Source organism: Pipra filicauda, unplaced genomic scaffold (genome assembly GCF_003945595.2).
Source record: "Pipra filicauda isolate LSUMZ 115617 unplaced genomic scaffold, ASM394559v2 scaffold6_size6359152_pilon, whole genome shotgun sequence".
NCBI classification, from domain to species: Eukaryota; Metazoa; Chordata; class Aves; order Passeriformes; family Pipridae; genus Pipra; species Pipra filicauda.
The window spans coordinates 1,041,510-1,054,001 of record NW_024104865.1 but is presented as its reverse complement, the minus strand read 5'-3'; the positions used below and the strand labels follow the sequence as shown (position 1 = coordinate 1,054,001).

Here is a 12,492-nt window from a genome sequence, read left to right as displayed (position 1 = left end):
GGGGCCTCACCACAGAAGGTAATAGTGTGAAGAGGCCAAAGGCTTTAGTGCTGAGGTACACCATAGGGTCACAGGAGAGACAAGAGGAGGCTGCTGCACTGTGATCTGATTTTTCTCCCAGCTTCTCTCACCTACAAGGGCTGGAATAGCTGGTACACACTGATCTGGTTTTGGGGGCTGACTGACTTCAGGTTTGTTTGCTCAGTGGGAGAAGCTTTCAGTTATGCTTACACTGGTCACCATCAACATATATCCAGTTTTTGCACGTCTGGCTATTGATCAGTGTGGACAAAGGAAGCTAGGGAAAAGAAATAATTCAAAAACTTTGAATCTATAGATTTGTTTCCTTCTCTTCCACTTCATGACTCATATGCACATTGTTTTTGGCTCAGTCCTGTCGGGAACAGCTCTCTTCAACTGACCATTAATCCCCCCAGTAAAAACCTCTCATACCACTGGAGAGGAACTGGCTGATGGATTATCCCTCTTTTCTGAAGAAGTGAAAGAGATGGCTGCAGCAGTAGTTACAGGGTTCTGATAATAACAAGCAGTAAGAAATGCAAGTCACATATAGAAGGATAATGAAATTACATATATTCAATACAGGAGTGACTTATTGGCTCATCTGTCCAATTTTCTTGTCAGTCAAGTTCTCTCTTTGATAATGGCATTTTTACCATAGACCTGCCTGAATATTATATGGAAGCACGTAAAAAAATGTTTGAGGATGCTCCTGACAGAACACCAACTCCACTGGCAGTGGAGGAGAGCATGCCCAAGGCAGACAGAGCAGTGACTTGATTGTTTTTCCCTCACCTCACATCCCTCTCTGATTTTTTCAACATTTTAATTCCATGGGACAGCAGTTGTGAGCAATCTCTCTGTTTCAAGAGGGAAAAGCAAAGGTTGTCTCAAGGTGTGATGCCAGCATGTTTTCACCATATCCCAGAAGGGGAAGTACAGCAAGCCTGGAAAAGGGAGGGAATGTGTGTTTTCTGTGGTATAAGCTAGAAAGCTGTGACTCAAAGACCCAAGTCCTCTTACCACACTGCCCACGTGACTTCAGCAAGGCACAACTATTTTAGTCTCATTCGCCCTGTCTTTAAACTGTACTTGCTTCACAGGGATGAGAAGGGGATTAAACTTTAATTCATTAATGTTTGTAAAACATTTTAGAAATTGGATGGAAATTTCCCAGGTAGTGCAGAGAGCATTATCTCCCTCTCCAACTGCCAATGGTTCTGCAACATAAGAGAAATGAGTGAAAACATTTCGGTGTTTATAACAATGAAACCCACCAGCTTTCCCCCCCTCTATATTTTCAATGTTTTTTTAAAATAGGGAGAGTCAGCAATGAGAAATTTCAGTCTGAACAGAGTGCAGTTGCTCCCTGGAGACTTTAATGCATCTCAGTGGAATTTTCCCTGCTTTCAGTCTTTTGTGCTTCAAAAAGGTCCTGGAACCAGGCATGTGACTGTAAGAGCAAAAACACTTCTCTGTCTGAGTGTTCTACCAAATATTTACAAGATACCCAGATAAAATGGCTACAAGCAAGTTCAGCAGGGTTTGAGTGGCCAGTAATGCAACACCCTCAGTAAAATCTGAATCTTAGTTAAAACAAAATTAAAATTACATGTTACAAAGGTTTCTTCAAAACCCCAAACTGGTAACACTGAAGCTGGAAAATTGCTCTTCCCAAGGTGAAATGTATTAGCTTTTAAAAGTAGCTTATTGAAATGGAGTAGCTTCCTTGTTGTGATGGAAACTTCCTTGTTAAAGGAGAGCCCAAAGCTGCATGAGCAGGTGTGTAAGTAGATAGCTGCAGATATGCTGTCTCCATGCCATCCTGCTTGGTGGCTGGGAGTGATGCAACATCAGCTTCCATGTCTCTTGCAGTGCCACAGTAAGGGTGTGCAGTACTTTTTAACAGGGGCCATGTGCTCCCCAGGAACTCTCTCATCACCCAAAGACTGCCTAGCAAACAGCAAAAGCCTGTAAGGTAAGGAAGTAGTTCTGTGGTTTGCAGGCATGTTGTGCCAGAGAGCATGGTGTTGAGTGGGTATATCACATTCCCTATCATGTACCAGCCTCTGGGAAAGTTGAATGGTACAATGGACTGTTGAAAACCACATTGAAAGCAATGGGACCTTCAAACATTGGAATTTAGCAAAAGCCACCTGGTTCGTTAACACCTGAGGCTCTACCAATGGTTAGTTAACACCTGAGGCTCTACCAACTGAACTGGCTCTGCCCAATCAGAACCTCTATGTACCATAAAAGGGGATAAAGTCCCTGTGATGCATATGAGAAATGCGTTAGATTAGACAGTTGAGATTAGTCCTGCCTCAAGCAAAGACAAACCATTCTGTGGGATTGTTTTTGCTCAAGGACCTGGGTGCACTTGGTGGGTGATGCAGAGGAACAGGGAAACACGACGCGTATCTCACCCAAAAATCAAATACACCAGTCAGGAGCTCCTGGTGCAACCAACAGCACACCAGTCTTCCTGACCTGGAAGACATCTAGGATGGATAGAACTCACAGTCATGGACTAAGTGAACTCAACAGACATCCTGGCAGGGGGGATGGCTATTAGCTATTGAAATAATCCATGCAACTGTACACAAGGACAGGTATTATTTCATTCTGTACAGGTTACTCTGCTTTTCAAGCAGTTGCTCAGGGAGGCTTTCCCTGTGACAGCAGAGGACAGAACCAACCTCTCGGGCCAATGGCACTTGTGCATTGGCAGTTGGCACTAACTGAACCCATGGCTTTTCCTTAGGCTTGAGAGCTGGGAACAGCCTGATCCTGGTCACAGTACAGCCAGTGATGCCTTCAATGGCCTTGAGCAACTCATACTTTCTCTAAGTCTGTAAAGTGAGTAAATAGTTTTGTGGTTTGCAGTCATGGTGTGAATACTTTAAAAGTGCTTTGAAGACAGAGGAAGGTAAGCAGCTGTAATACACAGTGATCTTCCTACCATTCAGATTGCTACCTGTTCTCCTTCCATTCTGAACTGTCAGAGCCCAGCTATTAGCAACTCTTTCATCATTCTCAGGTGATTTTCAAGTGAGTTACAGGAATAAGTGCTCTCTGTGCTATCATTTCTTAATCACACCAATGAGCGGGTTTATCATTCTCTTAAAGAAAAGAAATGTACATTTCACTATGTTATGAGCTGTGGACACTCATGTGCTTAACTACTGGTTTCTCCAAACTGATGAGGTGAATGAGGAAGGGACGTGTGGCCTATCCTCCTTCAGTAGCATGTGTGTTGTCCAGAGGCTTTTATTATTAAGTCACTTAAATCAACTTGAACAAAATACAGGTTTTTCATAAGTTCAGAGCAAAGTGCGGCCCCATACATACAAAGAACAGTATTTGGTTTTAAAGTTAGTCTTCAAAGAGACAAAAGAAGAAGAATGCTACAACAGATTTTTGAAAAACAATGTCGTCATTTATTCTTTTCTTTGGGGAGTTTCCATTGGTCTTTCTATAGATCGGATGTATTGCTTGAAGTCTCTCCAGTAGTGCTAGGTAAAGTAGCACTAAGTAAAGTATCTTTCAAGGCAGTGTTCCTCACTCGTATGGGCTGCAGGGCAGGATTGGTTCCTTCCCAAATTAAATTTGTTTGATCCTTTCCGTCTGAAACACACAATAAAGACAGACACCTCAACCCCAATATTTACAGTTCAAATACATTTTCTAGAGTTAAACAGTGCACAGCTTATACCAATATATTTTACAACTAATAGCAAATTTCTTTGGATTCAGAGGAAATATTATGGCTCCACTCCTTATGCTTTATTAATACCTAGGCTGAAAGCAGAGCCTGCTTCCTAACCAGTATGAGCTGCTCCTCTTCTAATCTTAGTCCTATGTCCATGTCAGGCTGAGTGCTTTGGGATGAAGCTCTCTACGTGAATACAAGATATTATCATATTACTGTGATTAGACACCATATGTAATAAATGGACTGCTGTTTGTGAGAGGAAATAATAAAAAAAGTGAAAGCCCTCCTGATCAACCTGCAAGTTGATGAAAGGAACACAAACTGAAGAAACACACACAGTTATCAGGACCAAATATCCAAGCTACTAATCATCAGTCAGATCATGTCATGTCCTCATGTTTGCTGCTATTAACTGCATTGCAAGGCATCCCAGGCCTATTCAAATATGTACTTATTTTTCAGTCTCTACAGATGACCCAGTGAGACAAGGTCCACTGTAGCACACAGACCCCTCAGGTACCTGAAGGACTCTGCAGAACAGCCAGTTCATACCTGGGCTGATTCCTATTGTTCTGTAGCAAGGCTTTGAAGAAAGTCAATAAAGCTGAAAGGAGGAGAGTGAAAATCAGGGTATTTCATGGCAACAGGCCATGACGTTATTAATATTAACAGAGGTGATATTGTAAAAGAAACACAAGGCTTACTACATAAGTTGTCAAAGGAAGATGTGTCTCAGTCTTCCTCCTCCTCTGCTCACTTGCTTGTTTCTGTTAAACCATGATGTTTAAAAAAATCACAGGAGTTCTGGAAGTCTGTTTAACACCACTGCTTTTTGAACAGCATCACCCAGGAATTCCTGGCCAAATGAGTCTCAGATTTTGTAAAGCAGCTGACCATAGTTTTCAACTACAAGAGTACTATAGCTTTTTTTCTGGTTTACAGTAAGGTCCATTTTCCACCAAACAGGGTTTATATAGGAAGTTTAGTTGCACTTTTAGTGGAAGTATGATTAAAAAGCATAACTGGCAGTTTTTTTCTGCACTGTTTTTCTAGAATAACTACTAGTCATTCTCACAAATTAAAAAGCATAACATAGGTGGCAGTTTTTTTCTGCACTGTTTTTCTAGAATAACTACTAGTCACTAACAGGTATTGAACAGTTCCCATTGATTTTGTGTGGAATAGCATCGCCCAGTTGTATCCTCATGTGAAGTTGGTTGATGCTATATAAAACTGCTTAGATTTCTATACAAGCTCTGATTCAACCTTTTTATCTTCTCTGAGTGATTCAACTGGTGGAACTGGCCTCAAGGATTACAGATGAACACATGGGGCTAGAAGCCATTGCAAAGTTATTTGTACTGTATGTATGCAAATCAGCTTCAGTTCCAGGTAGTCTGGGAGAAGTTTGAGGGGGATTTCCCTGCTTTATGTAATCTACTGTTACTTCTTAGCTTCCTCTATTCACATGGCCAGGAGACATAAGCTTGACACTGATGGTAATTTCTCAAACTCAATTTGAAAGCAAAGACAATGTACTTAGTGACCTAAAAGCAGTTCTGTAGCTTTTGGTAAATCCTCAGATGCTGGTTGGATGATACCTGGAATGAAGGAGGCCTGAAAGAGTAGTAGGGGAATAACTCAGAGGGTAAGGACTTCGCTTCTGGCATACTTTGCGAATGGTTGGAAGCCAAGAAGATCTGTGTGCTATCCCCTCAGATATAACTCTGGCCTACCCATAGCACTAATTTCTCATTTCTCAATCCATACAGAGTGCTACACCTTGCATGTGATGGGCACTATCAGTTTAGTCTCTGATCAGTGTGAGGTAGTTACAAGTCCCCTGCAGACCAGACTGCCAGCACACAGATGTGACTGCCTTCACCTTTCCACGTGGAGGTGAGTAACAACACTTGTCTTACCATGTGCTTAAGCATATCCTGTCCCACTAAAGATAGTCACTGAAATGGCAGGCTGGACAGGCAGGTAGGAGAAACACCCTGTCTGCTAGAAACTCAAGGAGAGCTCTGTGCTGCTAAGGCCAGACTGCTTCTGATATCCAGGTAAGCCTGCTCAGGGCTCGGCTCCCTACCCAGTATATCATGCTGTACACATTGTGGTGTTATTATTCCAAATTGGAAGATTTATAATTCAGCAACTACCCAGATTCTGAGAAACGCGCTTACCAAAACCCGCAGCTAAGGGAAATACAACATGTGAAGTAAGCATGGTGGCATTGAGAAGGAAGGAAATCTCTCTGCAGTGCACTGATAAAGTGTGCTTGATATATACTGCGTTCAAGCTGGGCAATCTGCAACTTGGAAAATACAGGCTAGCTGAAGGAAATTCAGCTTGGAGGCCCTGGGGACTGAATCAGTCTGTTAAAATGCTTTGTTGGTTTTATTTATCACTACTTAATTAGGATGCTTGACCAACACACTGGAAAGATAGCAACTGTTAAATATTCAACAAGCTGACCTTTCAGTTACAATATTACAATTCTGAATAAAGTTCATGGAAAGTTTGTCCTTCCTAGGTACTCCAACAAAGCCAAAGGGAATGAGACTGGGCCAAAAAAAGAAAAAAAAAAAAGAGTAGAAAAAAAGTAGGGCAGTACTGTGGAGACCTGCTTAAAAATCCAAGTCTTGCCATAGACTCATTGAATGATCTTGGGCAAGTTGTTTCCTGCCCTGTGCTTCAATTTTTCCCATCTGTAAAAAGAGTACAACAATGCTGACCTTCCTTGTAAATCGTTGAGATGAATAGCTAGAAAAGCAGTAATACATTATTAATTACTTATTATTATTTCTGAGGAAGAAAAAGCAAAGAGAAGAAGCCATCAATCTTTCAAGGTTTTCTTGATCCTCATAAAAAATAAAAAAAGCATGACCTTACGTGAATTTCACACAACAGAAACTTTTGATAAGTCACCTTTTAAAAAGAAATAGTGGGTATACAATTAAAAGAAAGTTTTAAGTGAGCAGACACTCAGGAAAATGCTCCAGATGGTAAAATGAGTTAGGCTGCAGAGCAGGCTCCCACAGGAAGCCGTGAAACCCCCATTGTTTGAGACATTTGAAACTGAGTTCTTCAAAGTGCTGGTATATATAATACAAGGAGTCATTCTGCACTGCCTCAAAGTATAGCAGCCCTGGGATGGCCTGAGAGAACTTCACTTACCACTTCTCCAATTTTAAGAGGATTCTTGATGCTTTGACTATGGAGAGCTGTAGACTCTCTTTTTATCAATATAATACCTGAGGAACATCCGCCAGGGAGTAACTACACTGTTTTTGCAGGAGATGGATTCACCAATCCTTAACAGATCTTTCACATCCGTACTTCCAATGTCTGAACTTTATATGTCCAACAGGGGAAAAAAAGCCCCCCATTCTCTGAGAATTACAGTGTGCATCCTACTATTTATTTCCTGTATTACAATCTAAAGAGAAACTGGGTGGCTAGATTTTTACGAGCAGTGGTTTGCAGAAGAAATGCCATGATTTTAATGGGAACCAAATGAGCAATCGTTACGTAAACAGTATTATGAGACACAGAACTGATGCTGAAATGGTAAATGCTTGGGTCAAACTTCTCAAAATGGGAACTGGCAGTGGCATGCTGGAACACTGGGGTTTCTTCACACTCAAGATACTACTGCAAACATTTCCCACTGCTGCTAATGCTGGTTCAGCTCCTCTGCAGGTAGCTGTGGAGGGTGTCTGACTGCTTCTGCTGTTACTAGCTTAAAATCTTATTACCTTTGGGCCAGTTTTATTGCTAGAACTTGGTTAACTGGTTGGAGCAGGTAGAGCAAGAAAACTTTTTGAAAGAAGCTAGAATTAGAGTTTTAAAACCTTCATTTCCTCTTGGTTTCATACCTGCTAGTATACAAAAATATGACGTTAATTGGTTCAGTTGGTATATGAGCACTAGTGATCCTGTCTTACTCTATTCACCTGGGCAGGACAGCCATGGAGCGCTCCTGATCCCCTCTCAGCCCCTTGGGCAGGGGTGCTGTGCCTGGAGCAGCAGCGCTGTGCACCCCAGCACGCTTTGCCTGCTGCCTCTGCAGAGGAGGGCTGGCACTGCCTGCATGCTGCCCTGTTCCTGGCCAGAGATGCAGCAATTTCCTCAGGAATGAATCATGGACAAAAAACCAAACAACAGCTATTTAAGAAGTTTTCTTCTCCCCCTGCACTGTCCTGACCAGTATCATATTCCTGACAGTTTATTCCTCAAGAATTTAGTCATCTAAGGTTTCAGTGACTCATGTGATGAACCTTCCACCCATTTCCTGGAAAGTGTCTTGCAAGGTCCTCTACACCTCTTGTCATTTTCCTTGAGGGTCTCAGTTCTCACTACATTTTCATACAGTTCAGCTTTCCTTCATTTTTGGGGCAGAGGGGGGAGGCAAAAATACCTTGAGTGGACCTAAATTTGCAGTGTAACCAGAAAGCAGAGTGGTGAAAAACATTCGGAAAACAAAGACAGGCACTGGACCAGAGAATCTTTTTTGGAAGTAGTTGCCTCTTAGGGCTGAAATCTGGTTAGAAGAAAAGGAGCTGCTCTATAAAGTGCTGTGTGGTCCAATACAGTCATGAATTTACCAGGGCTGTACCCTGTAAAATGAAAATGAGAAAGATTTGAGGGCTCTCTCAAATCTTTGCCTGGGTAGGTGTGACTCACCCTGGGTAAATGCCACTGATGACAAGTACCCTGACAAAAAATATTGAATGAATTGGGCTGGATGGGAACCAAAGTAATCATTTTACATACTTGCACCAATCTGAAAGACACTTCTGTGTAGAAAACAACTGCTTCCTTTTCCTGATGAAAGTTCAAAAGCTGCTCATAGACAGCTTGAAGGATACTTCAGCAAGCTCTGATCCCAGTGGGGTTGTGCTATGCTGACAGCAGACAGCTGCCCGGACATCAGTGATGCCCAGACCATATCTCCTACCCCATACAGAAGTGCTACCTGTACATGTTTATGTTACAGTTAAAACGGGAAGTGTGGGTTTAGTGTTTTTGTTAAAATATTCAGAAATATCTGAGAGTGTGAGCTCATCAACCTCATTACCAAAGGGTGAAACGGCTCAGCAGCAGTGCCAGTGCATGCTTAGAGACCTACCCCTTCCACACCTAAGTCAGCAGAGTAAGCAACCTGATGTACACTAACATGAGTAGAGATAGTTAAGGAATTTGCAGATCTGTGTGCTGAAAGGGCCAGCACGTCCAGCATTCTTATAGGATTATTTCAGTGCTCAGTTATACCAGTGTAAATGGTATGTATACTGGTGTGTGTGCATACACACACACACACACACACGTCAATATATATATGCTGACATGCATCAGAAGCCTGTTCCCTTTAAAGGGATATAGTGTCAGAGTTGGCCCGACATTCTTCTTATTAAACAAAAATAAACTCCTACAAGCCCTGATTCCAACAGAAATGTTTCCATGATTTATTTTAAGAAGGGAACATTCCCCTGCAGTGTTCACCACAACCCAAACATTGCAGCACTGTGCAAGAGCATGAGAATCGGAGAGGACACTTAAGAATCTATTTTCACTGCTCCAGAAGAGAAATAAAAACAGAAAAAGCAGTGACAAATAGATTTTATTTTAGTAGCAGCTGTAGTGTTATCTATAGGATGGCTAAGGAGAGCAGACTTGAAGTATGCAGGCTTTTCCAGTGATTCCTACAGGACATATGACTAAGTGTGTGATGGGGACTTGTGGGAGCCATCTACACTGTAAGGAAGAGATTTATTTTTCTTTAGTTGATCTTTCCTGCTCCTCACACTTTGCCTTTCACATCTGAGAATCTGAACAGCAGACTAGAAGAAATTGCATCACTGTTTTCAAAGCTAGGAAATAATTTGAAGCTTGGGCAAGCTATCCAGAGAACAAATTCTTCATTTGTGGAAGAGCTCTTAGATGCTTGAAAATAACGGGAAGAATACTTCCTCTAAATATCTGGAGCCCTCTGTTCTACAGAAAGGGGCCCCAGCCCTCAGTGCTACTGCTTGTTTCTTTGCTCAAATTTGCAAAAAGCAGCAAGCATTAGAACTAAAAAAGGGCATATGTTGAGGAAGCACATAGTTTCGTGACACAACAATTGACTGCATTCACACACACATGCATGCAGACATGTACACACAGCACACAGCTCCTTAGTCTGAAAGGTCTGTGTACTGAGGAGAGAGAAAAAAAGTGAGTGAAGCTTGCCCAAAAGAGACTATAAAGACTGATCTTATGGCAGATTAGTGACTTCACCAGAAAGTTTTTGGAAGCCATAAACAGGAAATGGTTAAGTAAAAGCAGGTGGAGCATGCTGATTGCAGGAAAAATGCAGGAAATTGCTGAGCGTCTGAATGGATGCAAAAAAAATGCTCTTCTGCACAGGCCTTGGCAGTCACTGTACACCTACTCTGCTTTCTCCTGGTCCTCCCTCACTATCTTTATCTCCCCAAGCTGCAAAGTCTCAAAGTCTGCAAACACCTTTTGCTTGAGTAATCTGCTCTCCTTGAATTTTGGAACCAGTTCAGGAGAGTTGGGAGGTTCTGCTTGGAAGGCGAAAGACAAGAGGGGACTCACCTACTTTGACAGGGGTGAGTCAGAAGCACCCAGCAGTACCCACTGCCTGTCAGGGGCTTCAGGTCTGAGGAGCCAGAACAGCATCTTGGCTACTACCACAAATGTTGGGTTCCCAAATGTGTTTAGCATAATAGTTAATCAGAGGAACATTACTCCTATTGCCCCTTCTATTCAAGGGGACTCCCAAAGCACTAAGCTGCAGAGATCATTCTCCATCTCTACTGAAACACAGTCCCGTCTGGGACAGAGTACTGCAGATGTTTAATAGCTCACAGCAACATCACACAAGCAGATGGAAAAGAAAGTGGAATGTGCAAGAGGCATTCTTTCCACTTTCCTTCTAACCCTTCCTTTCTCTCCTCTTTGTCCACAGCAATTTATGCCAATTCTAGACAACTCCAGATGTGTGTCTTTCCCACCAGTATCTGCAGAGACTTGGCTCTGGAGATAGAATTATGTTTGCCAACAGGCAGCGTCCCTGTGCCTTCAGACCCAAGGGTCGAGTTCCTGCTGCCACACTTTCATCCCTGGCTCTGCTGCCAGATGTGCTGTGGGATGGAGGGCAGACATGCTGGTAAGGAACAATTCTGCTTTCTTCTAGATGAGTATGGTGTTGATATAAAATTATGTAGCATACACAAGACACTCTTGCCTTCAAAGTATACTAAACAGTCACATTAATGATCTGAGGAAAGTTAAGAAAGAAGTACGTAGACTTGTTTAATAATTTTGACCTTGTCTACATTTTAAGTATTGGATGGTAAAGCTATATTGGCAAACTCCGTTCTTAGATTTTAATTCTAGGAGAGGAGGAGAAATATCTATTTCTTATATTCTGAGCAAAGAAAACACTAATGGCCAACTGGCTTTTATGTAGTTACAACTGCAAAAACAAAAAGTTTTTTCTGGCAGAGAAATCTTGCAAAGAAATCCTGATCTTTTTTGACGTTGTTATTTTGGCCAAACTTACCAGGTGTTATTGTAAGTTCAAACTTATGCTGCCTTTTCTATATCTTTTAAAACAGAGAGTTACTATATACAACCTAACATTTTTGAAGTTCAAATTCCTAAATCCTAGTCTAGACAGAGCCTTTGGGAGGAAGGTTCAAATTCTCCCTGAGCAGTCTCCAATATCCCACACTTCTGCCCAGGCCATACCTTCCTGGGAATGTCCTGAGAACAGCTGTGATCAGAGTCTGGCACTCTGTACTGCCACTCCCATGGAAGGAGAGAGGGGACACTGCCAGGGAGAGGTTGATGTGACACCTTCTGCAAGCACCACCACACTCCTCTAAGATGCCATGGGGCATAAGTGCACAGAGAGGATGTGTGCTATCAGCTTCAGATGAATGACAGGACACCTTCAGAGAGCTAAACCTTGGCATTGACCTTTGGGAAAAACCAGTCTGTGATTCATACTGTGATTCATACATCTAAGAAACTGAGAAAATAATTGGAATGAGCTGAACAAAAATAAACAGGTGTCTCCTTCCTGCTCCTTTCACAGTTTCTGCTTCCCTGCACTCTCACCCACATTTTTTTTTCTCTTAAGTTGTTGAGAAAAACAGCAGGAATGAGGTTCCTGGTATAATTACAGTTTGCTGACAAAATAGCAGCCTGCAGCAGTGATTCTTTTACTGCTAGAGACAGATGTTGCTGAGGTCTAATCACAGTCTTCCCACTAACCAGGCCCTGAGTCTAATCTGTCATCAGCTGAGAGGCTGCTGGCTCCCGCAGTGCCTGTGAACCAAAGCTGCTCTGTTTGTTCCTCTCCCTTCGTCCTGAGCCAGGCAGTGCCAGAAGGAGGGTATGTTTCCATTCACTCCTTGCCCTTGATACTAAAGTGATACTACAGCTTCAATGTGCTGCTTATCTCTCCTCCATGCCTAGTATCAGGGCCTTTCAAAGCCTCGCTGGAAAGCGCTCAAGTGGTTGTTTTCAACTTGCAATGCATAGTGACTGCAGTTCAAAAATAAATTTAAGCTAAGTTGAAGGAGAGTCTTAATGAGAACAGCCTGTAGCTAATACCTCCTTCCAAAATGTATGGTATTTTCTGCTTATTAAGAGAACAAGGCTGCACTCAGTGATGGATCATATAACCTCCATATGTTAATAACAACAAAACCCAAAAGCTGACGAGCACAGAATTA

The 12,492-nt window shown here is 42.2% G+C and overlaps 1 protein-coding gene and 1 long non-coding RNA gene across 3 annotated transcripts in view; one reads left to right on the top strand and one right to left on the bottom strand.

Moving 5' to 3' along the window:
* Positions 1-3,438: 3,438 nt before the first annotated feature.
* The window catches only part of RAD51B (RAD51 paralog B), a 384,808-nt gene continuing 375,754 nt past the window's right edge, over positions 3,439-12,492 (bottom strand). For both annotated transcript variants that reach the window (XM_027716978.2, XM_027716982.2), the window contains one exon: positions 3,439-3,648. In XM_027716978.2, the coding sequence (XP_027572779.2) occupies positions 3,497-3,648 (152 nt within the window). In that variant the 3' untranslated portion in view covers positions 3,439-3,496. The remainder of the gene's footprint in view (positions 3,649-12,492) is intronic.
* LOC113985836 lies at positions 5,513-12,143 on the top strand. Its single transcript, XR_003539974.2, has 3 exons — positions 5,513-5,635; positions 10,716-10,916; positions 12,032-12,143. It is a non-coding gene; the product is annotated as an uncharacterized LOC113985836 (long non-coding RNA).